This window comes from Chlorocebus sabaeus, chromosome 15 (assembly GCF_047675955.1).
Source record: "Chlorocebus sabaeus isolate Y175 chromosome 15, mChlSab1.0.hap1, whole genome shotgun sequence".
Classification (NCBI taxonomy): Eukaryota; Metazoa; Chordata; class Mammalia; order Primates; family Cercopithecidae; genus Chlorocebus; species Chlorocebus sabaeus.
In genome coordinates this window covers 60,378,195-60,390,335 of record NC_132918.1, presented here as the reverse complement: position 1 = coordinate 60,390,335, position 12,141 = coordinate 60,378,195, and the positions used below count along the sequence as shown (strand labels likewise).

Sequence of the window (12,141 nt, the reverse complement as noted above, 5' to 3'; positions counted from 1 at the left end):
TTGTATGCATGACCTTTTGAAATTACCGTGATCTTAACCTTCTACTTGAGAACTGAGATAAACCTGTAGGTCTGAATGAAATGGGAGCAATAAGGAGAAACCCAGGACAGTTGTTTTCCTTGGCTTCCTGAGGAAAGAACCATATTTAACCCCTATGAATCTTTACATTGGAAAAGATTGTTCTGTCCATCATTGCCTGATGCCTCTGCCTTGAAAGCCTACCTCCGGGTATCCTTTCAAGTTCAGTACTCTCTTCTCTTCTTGATTTTCTGCCTTGGTGATTTCATTCAATATTCTTGGCTTTGGTTATTGCTATTTGTTCTTCATTATTGTGCTCTTTATTTTCTCTCATGAGAAAGATTACAATATCCTTCTAATTGGGTTCCTACTTCCATCTTCTCCCTGATTCAGTTAATTCCAAACACTACTGTCCCTTGATTTTTTCCAAAGCATAGCCAAATTATGCAACTTTCCTACTCAAACATCTTCAAGAATTCCTCATTGCCTGCCAGATTGAAATCCATCTTCATGCTGTAGAAACAGACATACCTTTCATCTTAACCCGAGTAGCTCAAGTTAGGTCTGTTTTATACACTGGAATTCTGTAAAAAGATCTCCCTTTTGAAAAAAAAAAAAAATGTCCAGAACAATGTCTTCTATATAAGTGATGCTTATATTAAAATATAAAATATGAGTTTAAAATAGAATATCTAATTAATCAAATAAAGTATAGGAAAACTGTCAACTGTTGAATCCTCTTAAAACTGTTTTTAGTGAATTGATTACCAAAAGAGATTCTTAAGTACAAAAGGGTGCAAAAGGGACAATATAAATAACCATTAGGAAGAAAGTCCTCATTGTAGAGGATCAATTTTCCAATTTACTGATAAAGGGAGAAAATTAGCATAATTCAACTTATTGATAAATGTGAAATAAGCATATTGATAAATAACTGTCAAAATTTAAAAAAATCAGAATGTGTTATTTTCACCTTCAACTTTTTCATAAATGTTTTATGAATTTATAAAGTAATTCATTATTTATTATTTCACATAGCCAATACTCCAAATGTTTTTCTGGGTTTTCAAGCATTTTCTCTGGATATTTTTAGTAACTGGATGACCACTGAATTGATATGTAGATGTAAATATTTATATTATTAGAAAATTAAAAATAGTTTGAAGAATAAGTGTACCAACGACTTAGTTCCAAATGACAGGAAAAGATGACATTAAATATTGCTTTGGCCTTCATCAATATATAATTGTCATAATATCAATTAAGTTTGAGTTTAGAGAGTTTTAAAAATTCTTTCATAGCAAATACTTCAACATCTTAACTTTTTATATCTGAATCTTCAGGGTGATATTGGTGATCCTGGAATTTCTGGGGGACCTGGACCCAAAGGATTTAGGGGACTAGCAGTAAGTAGCCTATAATTCCAGAAATGATAAATATTCCTTTGGCAGACTTTGGCTTTTATGTTGTAATAATAAATGTGGGATTATTGATTCAACCTGAGGGCATCTGAAATGCCACTTGCTAGCTGTGACCTTCAACACATCTTTTCAGGGTCTCTATTTCTGTAACATAAGAATTGAACTTAGTGATATGTAAGGTCACATTCAGCTCTAAAAGTTTATGGTTCAATGAATCAGAACTATTTTAAAGATTTACAAACTGATAACTTGCTGTTCCAAGAAATGTCAATGCCTTCCAGTCTTTTCTAAGGTACATATTAAATCCTGGCATATTAACGCTGTGAGTGGAAATGAAGGTGACGGAGGGAAGATGTCCTTCCCACTGTGTCCCTGAGGGTTTCTGACGATTCCACTATACATCACAAGGTCATATGGGCTGTTTTGAGGAAGGCTATTGAGATCTTCTAATTAGCAAAGTGAAGAGTAGAATATTATGCTTACTTACTTAGAAGCAAAATGCTGAGACAAGCAGTCTTTCATTTGAAAGTTTGAGTGCCATATCAGTGGTCACCATCAGTGTGAATAAAGATGCAACTCAATGGATACTTTCCATCTGGCTGGATAAATTTCATTAGTATTCATATCCATCACTTTGAGGTATGAGAATGACATAACCCACTCATGTCCTCTTATGTGTGTAGGGAATCATTTTCCTTATTTGATCTTTTACAGATGTGAGTTTTCTTATTAGATCTCTGTGTGCCCTCGTATATTGCTTTTCCTATTAGCACCAATCCCAATTTATGGCTAATTAAGATTGAAATGCACAGCCAGTGCCAGAACAAAGTATATCACTATTAAAGAGGCTAGGAGGGAAATGGATGTTTACCAGTCATTAAGAATATATTGTTTATATCACAAGCAATTTACCTGACTTCAATTAATAGCTGCTGTGTTTTTAAAATATTTTTTTAAAATTAGAAAGTCTTATAGAAACTGAAATAGTCCCCGTAGATAGACAATGTTGAAACTAATGTATTGATATATTCCTATCTGCAGCTCACTGTAGGCCTGAGAGGTGAAGAGGGATCTCAAGGACTCCCAGGCCCTCCTGGACAGAGAGTAAGTGTACCCATAAGAACTAAGTAGGACATAGTTTCCAGTATGTTCCATGGAAAGGGCACAGCATTTAAAGTCAAATCTGCACTAAAGTCCAGATTCTGCTTTTTACTAGCTGTATGACCCAGTCACTGGGTCCTTCAGTTTATTTGTAAAATGAGGGGATGACATATTCTATCCTAACTACTTCAAAAGGTAGCTGTGAGGATCAGATAACCAAATGTGAATACTCTTTGTAAACTGTAAGGATTACAAATAGTAATATTGCATTGCAAAATAACTAATAGTAAGTAAAATATATAAAGTACAATGTAAATCATTAATATTGGTTAACTCCAGTATTAACTCCAGGTTGATGGAGTTTACCAAAACCACGATTGTTGCCTTCCTATCCTCAAAATTTAGACTTTAGAGAGATTTGGAAATACAGGCGCAACTTCCCCCTATGATTCCATTAAAGAAAAATGGCACCTCTGGAAGCGTTCCCAGGCAGAGTCAGGCATATCTCCCACTGATGAAATAGCCATCTCTCTATTTTAGTGCCTCCCAGGTTGTTGTAATGATTTAGTTACACGTCTCTCTCTCCTAACAAGCACAGTCAGGTGAGAATTAAATATTGTGAGCATCTGTGTTTTGTGGCGGAGGCCCAGGCAGCATTGTGTAAGGAATGGATAAGCTGCTTATCTTGTTTTGTGCATTGTGAGTTTTTTCTGATTACTTGAAGAGGTTCTTGAACTTGGGACTTTATTATAAAAACAAAAAATATGAATGGTTTTGTGGACAACTGAATCCATGTTAGAATGACAATCAGCTAACTTTAAGGATACTCTGATACAATATTACTTTTTTGGCATTAAGCAATGCGTGAATATTCCTAGTCACATGAGTGAGAATGTAGTCTCTGGGCCGATCTGGTCTGTTCTGGATTTAGCTCCTCAGATTCTGGGGCTGTCATCTGGGGACACCCACATCTTCCTGGTCTTGTGCTTGGCCCAGCTAGTCTGGACTGGAATTTGGCTTCTTTGTCTCAGGCTCTTGATCCTCAGCCTCTGCTTAAGAACTTGCTCAAAGTTATTCAAGGGCTCACTCTTTCAGGACATCCTCTCCATGATTCTGATTCTCTGGAAAATGTGGACTGCCTACTCTGTGTATTAGCCAGAAACTGTTTATCTCTCTGTTTAAATGGTCATGCATTATTTTCTGTTGTCTGCCATAACTTGTAAAGGTAAGAATGACACTACATGTTTTTGTGGATGCATAATTTCCTGATTTGAGTTAGAAGGTTAGTATGTCCCAATGGGTACAATTAGGGATGCCACAACAGTTCTGGTTAACTCCAGCAATCCACAATAGGCCACGTAGACATTCAGCAGACCTTTAACTGTTTATTGGATGGATGGACCAATGGAGAAGTGACCTAGTTGTCATTTAAGACAGAGGTTCTTATGCCGACATCCCTGGTTGAACCTCTGAGGGACTCAATGAAATTGTACAAGTGTAAGCATGAATCACGTTTTTTTTTTAAAGTGAGCATACAGGCATTCTTTAGTTGCCCAAGGGAACCTATATATGCAAGTATATTAAGAATCACAGCCAAGGAGAAGCCTGATCCTAATTAATGGAAGAAAGAAGGAGCAAAGAGAAAAGCTCAAGCTGCCAAGAAAGACTGACTGCTTTCAGGAAGTCTTCCTTGATTCATCTCACCAAATTATTTGTTTTGCTTTGGTCCATAATCTCTTGGCATTTATGAGCTTATTGTAATGATTTAGTTACACTTCTGTAACTCTTCTTTTATGTAATGTTTATTTTGCTGTGTATTTTGCTGTGTCATTGTCTTTGGGTCTTTCTCATATGTAGAGGCTGTTTCTTATTTCCTGTGTTTTACACTCTTGATGTGTAATATAACTGTTCCTCTGAATTCTCAATAAATTACTCTCCTTGGCACTGCCCTTTGGAAAGTATGCTGTTCATAGTTTTAAGTATTCTTATGAGAAATGCCTTCCTCTAAGTATTACATCTTTAGTACAGATATCTTTAAGAAATACCTTTGTTTCTTCTTATCACTGAAGAAAAATAATTTCATTAACTTTGGTAGACATCAGCTTACCTGATCTAACACTGAAACAAAAAATTTACACCCTCGATGTGAGTGGAGAAAATACATGGCAATTAATCCACTGGGTTCAGGAATATTTTAACTACTCTCTACCAGCTGTGCTTTTAAGAAAGATTTTTGTTTTCTCTTGTTTTATTACTAAAGACTTCAGTTGGCATACCACTAACTTGCTCTGTTTTTGTTTTTCCTAGGGCATTAAAGGCATGGCAGGGCAGCCTGTATATTCTGTATGTATCTCCTTATTCACGAAAGAAAACTCAACAAGTTCACTGGGAAATAAACACAGCTACTCAAAGGTCACTGTACTCATGTTTCTTTTCTGTCTCTTTTTTCAACATTTACAGCAATGTGATCTGATCCGGTTTTTGCGGGAACGTAGTCGTGAGTATCTGTTATGAAATGAGAGCATCCATCAGTGGTTGGTGAGGCACTTAGGATTGTATGCAGTGTGAGTATGTGAGATCAGCAGACTGAGTTCACTGGTGGGAAGCCTCTGTAACAAGTTTGCCTGGAGTGCTTACTGTACAACATCGCACATTAAAGGAGAGAGGAAAGGGGGTATAAGTAAAAGTGCCTTCGCTCATGGGGGCAATGCAGACATCAAAAGAAAACATGCATATGGGCAAATTAGAGAAAAACCCAAAAGGTGTGTGAATTAACTCACATTCGTATAACAGTTATGAGCAAAAGGACTGGGAGGGCATGGCGTTACAGGGATGATCATGGGGGTTTGGGACTAGTCGGTTAGTTACTCAGTTAATAAAGGATGTTTGCATAGGGGTAACTGAATCCAGCTATGGGAAAGTGATGAGAGTGGCAAAAAATGGTTTCAGAAAAGGAATAAAGCAGGAGTTGACAAAAGAGGTTGTCTTTGGTTATAAAGAAGGAAAAATAAGGTAGAAAAGCCTAGTGATATCATTTCTGAAAATTTGTCTCAAGGAAATACAGCAAAAGCAAGAAAAAAAATAGGTAAATATGATTGGTGGAATATTATTTACTAAAGCAAAGTGATTATACATTTAGACTGTTTACACTTATAGAAAAATTAGGTTACAATGTATCATCTTCTGAGAAAATATTAACCAAATATAGTTTTTATGAAGACAATCAAACTTTGAAAAATACAGGCATTAAATATTATAAAATGAAATTGAATCCTCATTATTTTTGCACATAGATAAATACATACATAGAAACAAGTACTAGAAGCAATAGTAGAAAAACAATGATTTACTGTGTTCAAGGAGATAGAATTTTAGGAGATCTGTCTTTCTTCATTATGTTTCCATTGTGGTTTTTAAATAATCATAATCAGAAGAATGTAAAAGGGGAAAATCAGAGACTTTACTGAAGGAGACTAGATAATAATGTTGTCATTGCAAGTATATGGCAAGGAAAGAACAGCAAAAAAGCAGGTTTAGAATAACTATCAGGCTAGCAGAGGAGAGGCTGAGTGTCACCAAGGATGAGTAAGCAGAGGAGGAATTGTGAAGGGAAATCAGTTGGTTGGAGAAGATGGTGAGTTTACATATTTTGGAGGTAGAGGAATGTTGTGTAGACCCTACATGAAACGATCGACCCCAGTGAAATGGGGCTTTTGTAAAGGTGAGGAAAGGAGACTCAGATGTTGAAATCATTCAGTGCTAGTGGTCCTTAAAAACACATAGATGGATGAGGTTTCTCAAAATGTAAAACTAGAGAGTCAGAAACAGAATCTCAAGAGGTTTCTGTTTCTTGGCAAAAAGAGTGGGGCCAAGGTACAGAAAAATGAGAGTCCTGCCAAATGTGGGCAGCTTGAAAGGAGGCAAGAGGAAGGAGGCAATGGAGAGGAGATTCAAAGGGAGGAGATAGCAGGAAAGGCTGTTCAGTACACAGGAGGAGATGAGAACTAGGGACTGGGACTACAGGGAGAGAAAAAGGGAAGAACCATTGTAGGAGAAACGAATGTGGGATCAACCTTCCTCAAGATGTTGCCAGTCTTCTCAGTAAAATCAAATGATGTCTGCACAAAGAAGACCAAAGTTAGGTGGAAGGGGCTGGGGAGGTGAGGACCAGCCTTGGAGGGTTTGGAATTTGAAGAGAGAAGTTTTCCAACATAGAATAAAAGGAGTTAGCCCATAAAACAGGAGGTCAGAGAAGAGTAGGCAAGTTCTATAACCACACAGGGCACTGATTGGATAACACAGAACTCCAGGATGCAGACTGGAGATAAAGATGCAGGCAACAGGCCGTTAGAGCTGATCTAAATGGCCTCACTTAATAGCTGACATTTCCAAGGTTTCTCATCTAACATCATTTGCTCCTCAGTCCAGTAGCAGCTCTGTGACACACTGAGACCTTCTTTGGAGAATAAAAGGGCCAGGCTGAGACCTTCTTTGGAGAATAAAAGAAGGTGTCTAGGAGGCTGGGGAAAATTAAGAGAGAAAGGGGGTGGTTGAGAATAAAACAGAAGAGCCCAAGTGATTAGCATTTTGGAGGGAGATACATAAATAAAGAATTTTAGGAAAAATCAACTTAAAGGAAATTGCTCAAAAGAATTTAAGTAATTTTCCCCTAAGTCACCCAGCTCTACCAGACTCAAACCCAGCAGGTGTTTCTGCTTCTAGAGCCTGTGCTTGTAGCCTTGGAGCTGTGTTTGAAGTGAACAAGTGGAAGTACAGGAAAAAGGGGTCTGTGTTGAGCCTCCAGATGCAAAGGAGGCTGTGGGTTATGTGTGCTGTCTGATGGCAGTTAGCGTCCCAGTGGCCGTGGGGTTAAGACAAACAAGAGGTGTTCACAGGGTGGATGGCAGGGGACCACTACTGCATGACAGCAAGACAGAAGGCTGGTGTGTTGCCAGTGTTAATAATATCTTTTATTATATTGGAGTGATTCATTTGCTTCCTAGGAATAGAGTGAAATGAACATGGAAATTGTTAGGCCTGTGATTTCTTAAAGATGTATCAATACTTGTCCTGATTCCTTTCAGTTTTACAGAGTAAATCAGAGAAACCAGATGGTGTTTTGCTCAGGAGAAACCCTTGGGGTTTTTCTTTCTCCCTCTGGATGTGGAGATCACTCAAACAGAGGAGCTGTGCTTTTTATCAAAGACAAAATTCACTTGGAAATCCCCCCATGGTTGTACGGGAAAATAAAGGCTCCCAAGATATTCATCAGGGAGGAAAATAAGAACCCATATTTTAGCCTTGCGTTGCTGAATGACTCTCAGAAGGCTATAAGATGAGAGACAAAACAAATTGAATTTCAGCTATCTTGCCGTTTAATCAGAGGCTCATCTATTTTTGCTTCTAAGATGAGTGATCAGTGTTTCAGTTTCAACCAGAATTCTGCTAAAGTCTGCTGGCTGTGGTTTACAAATGGAAAAGGTTAGGAAGGCTCACAAATTAATAAAATTCTGTTGACATCTTCCTCAATACGTTAACCTTGGCTTCCTGTCAAGAATTAGCCTCATTTGCAGTTAGACTCAAATCACATTTTCAGCTTTGTTAAAATGATGCATTTTGAACTATTTGTAGTCTTGTTCCAAAAACATAACAAACTTTTCCCTCTCTCCTTTTCACAGCTTGCTGGAAAGGTGAGTATTCTTACCATGCTCTTGCCTGCTGAGATCATTACTGCATTCCAACAAGACCAGTCTGAAAGAAGCCCTCACCCCCGTGGGAAACAGGACTGCTTCCTTCTATGCAGACAGTTCTTTCTTTTGATTATGACTATAGTTGTCAGTGTCATGATTGACCTGATTATGAAACGGTGACTGAATCCCAGCCCCAAGCCTGGGACCCATCACAGTTTACAACTCACTTTCTCCCCAGAGCCGGCCCTGTGCTGCTGGGGGATTCAGTAAACGTGGCTCTCTGACTAATCCACATTCTGTTGCTCTGTCTGCCGCTGGTGCCCTTGACACTGGCTTCTTGGGTGTAAGATATGTCCTTTCCTCCCTCTGGCCCACGCTCATACCTGTCATCTCACTGAGTGCCCACTACTTGTAAACCTTTCCTGCCCACGGCTGTGGATGATCTTCCACAGATTCGGGGCTGCACGGCGCCTTAGAGCCCTTGGATGGCAAGGCCACTGCAGCCAGTGGCTCTGTCAATTTCAAAACCTCCTGGTCTCCTAGAGGCCTGCTGATGTAGACCCTCAGGGTCTTTAAGTGTGGTGCAGGTTTGGAACTATTCACCTTAATTCTGCAAAAATATACCTTGCACACAGTAAGCGCTCAATACAACTTTATGGATTTGGATTAAATGTATCTTTCATTTTTCTTATTCTATTGTTCATTATCAGCTTTCATATTTTAAAATTACTGAAATTTCTTCACCGTAAAATTCTTTGATTCAAAACACTTCTCTAAATCAATACTTCCCTATTTTTATTACCAAGAACAGTGGTTGGGATATGGGATATTTTGAGTGTAATATGCTTTGGGAGTTAGCCAGATTGGGGATAGTAGAACAGCCTGAGCAGATGGAAGTGCTTATTAAAAGAAAAATCATTTTTCTTTTCCTGTGTTCAGACTTTAACAAGGACATTGAAAAGTGAGGTTTGATACATAGGGTAGATTTTCTGTGAAATTCTAAAGTTCAGTCATCATAAGACATGAGTATCGAGCTGGGAATGGCAGATAGTCCCATTTTTGTAAGAGCTTATTGCAAAATTCTCCTCTGGTTGTGGAGAACCTTCATTGGTTCATGTTGCTTCCTTCCTCTTGCCACCCTGGTCTTCATTGAAAGCCAGCTTTCCTAAAGCCCCTGAGATAGCCCCCTTTTGGAAACAGCCTCTTTATCCTCTGAATCCTCATTAATAATAATCTTTACTCTGTACCTTATAGTATAATGATGCTTGCCAATACAAGTTCCTCCAGGGCAGTGTTGCACTTGGTTCACCTTTGCATGTATTTCACAGTGAATGTTATACTGCATTTCATGTGGTAGTTACTCAAATATTTGTTGCAAAAATGGATGGAAATCTTACAACTATCTTTATAATTAATAGATTATTTTGGAAGATTTTGGGGGAGAACAGATTTTCAAGATCCCCAATCAGCTATAATTTCATTTTATTCATTTTTAAATTTTACACACAGTAAAATTCATTTCTCTGTGTATGTGTTCAGTTTTACCACATGCATAGATTCATGTAACCACTACCCTGGTCAGGACACGGAACAGTTCCATCAGCCCAAGAACTCCCAGCAATTTCATTTTACACAGCTGACTGATATGATAGCGGGCTGTGAAGTCTGAGCATTATATAGCCAAATATTCATGCTCTGCATTTATGTGACAGCTTCAAGTTTGCAGACCAGATTTCTTTCCTTTCTTTGTCTGTGGGTACCTCTTGTTCTAGAGCTGGATGAAGCACTTGCTTTGCCTCTGTATGAACCCACTTCCTTGGAGTAAAGGGTAAGGGAAAGGATTTTGATCCAGTGAAATAACTTAATACTTCTGCTTTTCTTTTCTCTAGAAAAATGTCCGGTATATCCAACAGAGTTAGTATTTGCTCTGGACAATTCCTATGATGTCACAGAAGAGAGCTTTAATAAAACACGGGACATCATCACTTCCATTGTCAATGACCTTAACATCAGGGAAAATAATTGTCTTGTGGGAGCGAGAGTTGCCGTGGTTTCCTACAACTCAGACACCAGCTATCTCATCCGTTGGTCTGACTACAATAGGAAGAAGCAACTCCTCCAGCAGCTTTCCCAAATAAAATATCAAGACACCACAGAGCCCCGAGATGTTGGTAATGCAATGAGGTTTGTGGCCCGCAACGTATTCAAACGGACATATGCAGAAGCCAACATGAGGAGAGTTGCTGTGTTTTTTAGCAATGGTCAAATGGCCGGTAGGTCGTCCATCATCACGGCCACTATGGAGTTTAGTGCCCTGGATATCAGTCCAACAGTCTTTGCTTTTGATGAGAGAGTTTTCCTTGAAGTTTTTGGGGTAAGAATTTCTCTTGGCAACTTCTTTATTTTTAAGATAGTGGTATTGTGCTAGGGCAGGATGGGAGTGGTAGAGAGTCAAGGAATATATGTGGCCTCTTGAAAACTCCTTTACAGTTTTCACAGCTAAATTGTTTTCAGTGTCTGTGAAATTCAATCCTGAATAATAACAACAGTCAATGATAACAGCAACCACATTTGCTCAGTTCCTGCTGTACGCCAGGCACTGTCCCTAGAGCTTTCTGTATGTATTCATACATTCTCACAGCCCTCAGAGGTCAATGCAGTTGTCATCTCCATGTTAAAAATGAGGAAACCGGGGCCGGGAGCAGTGGCTCATGCCTGTAATCCCAGAACTTTGGGAGGCCAAGGTGGGCAAATCATGAGGTCAAGAGATCGAGACCATCCTGGCCAACACGGTGAAACTTCATCTCTACTAAAAATACAAAAATTAACTGGGCATGGTGGTGCGTGCCTGTAATCCCAGCTACTCAGGAGACTGAGGCAGGAGACTCACTTGAACCAGGGAGTTGGAGGTTGTGGTGAGCCAAGATGGCGCCACTATACTCCAGCCTGGCAACAGAGAGAGACTCTGTCAAAAATAAAATAAAATAAAATAAAATAAAATAAAATAAAATAAAATAAAAAGGCAACTGAGGCCCAGAGGATTACTAGTGACTTAACTATATACCACTACTAAGTGACTAAATTGAGATTCCAACTTAAGTCTACATGATATAAAGGGCCATGAACGTGGTGCTCTACCAGCCCTCTACTGCTCTGGTGTTTCTCAGATTTGTTATCTGCTTGCTGTAGCTCACAGAACAGCTGGCCTTAACCAGTGATGGAAGAAGTTCAGGGGATCTTTGGACCCCTATGGTCGTGCAAAACATTTGATGTATATGAACATTTTTCCCAAAAGAGGTCCTGTCACTTTTGGATCCACAGATTCTCAAGGGATCAATGCTCCCCTTCCCTTCCTCCTAAGAAACTTAAAAACCTCTTCATCTGTTCTACAACTTTTCAATATATTCAGATTATCCATAAAATACATTCTTCTCGAGCTGTGTAAAGCCATCATGTCCTTCAAGAGATTATAAAGGTCTATTTTTATAAAAAATGTACAATTTCTACCATATAAAGAGAAAGAATCTCTCTATAACATGGAGAGAATCAATCTGTTCCTAACACATCCAAGCATTTTTTGGAAATAGGAGCCACAGAGAGTTACAACAGATTCTGACAAAAAGATTGCAGGAAGTCAAAGTCCTGTGGTTTTCAGTTTTTCTTTTTGAAATTTTTCTGCCTCCTTAATTTTTCTCTCTAGGGAAAATAAGTGACATTTCAGCTTTGAGAGTTGCATAAAATTCCAGAATACAAGAAATCTGAATAAGACATCAAATTTAGTCCTTCAGATAGGACTGTGCCAAAGCCCTCAGAGTCCCCAGTGAGAAAGAGCCTCCAGTCACTCTTGCTAACAAATCATTTTAAATTTGCATCATGTCTACAGAGAAGGTGACCCAGGAAGCTATCTGGTT

The 12,141-nt window shown here is 38.7% G+C and overlaps 1 protein-coding gene across 3 annotated transcripts in view; it reads left to right on the top strand.

Moving 5' to 3' along the window:
- The window catches only part of COL6A5 (collagen type VI alpha 5 chain), a 122,927-nt gene that overhangs the window by 68,882 nt on the left and 41,904 nt on the right, over positions 1-12,141 (top strand). For all 3 annotated transcript variants that reach the window (XM_038002894.2, XM_008009169.3, XM_038002893.2), the window contains 6 exons: positions 1,362-1,424; positions 2,481-2,543; positions 4,848-4,883; positions 5,001-5,037; positions 8,219-8,230; positions 10,120-10,604. In XM_038002894.2, coding sequence (XP_037858822.2) covers positions 1,362-1,424; positions 2,481-2,543; positions 4,848-4,883; positions 5,001-5,037; positions 8,219-8,230; positions 10,120-10,604 — 696 coding nt within the window. The remainder of the gene's footprint in view (positions 1-1,361; positions 1,425-2,480; positions 2,544-4,847; positions 4,884-5,000; positions 5,038-8,218; positions 8,231-10,119; positions 10,605-12,141) is intronic.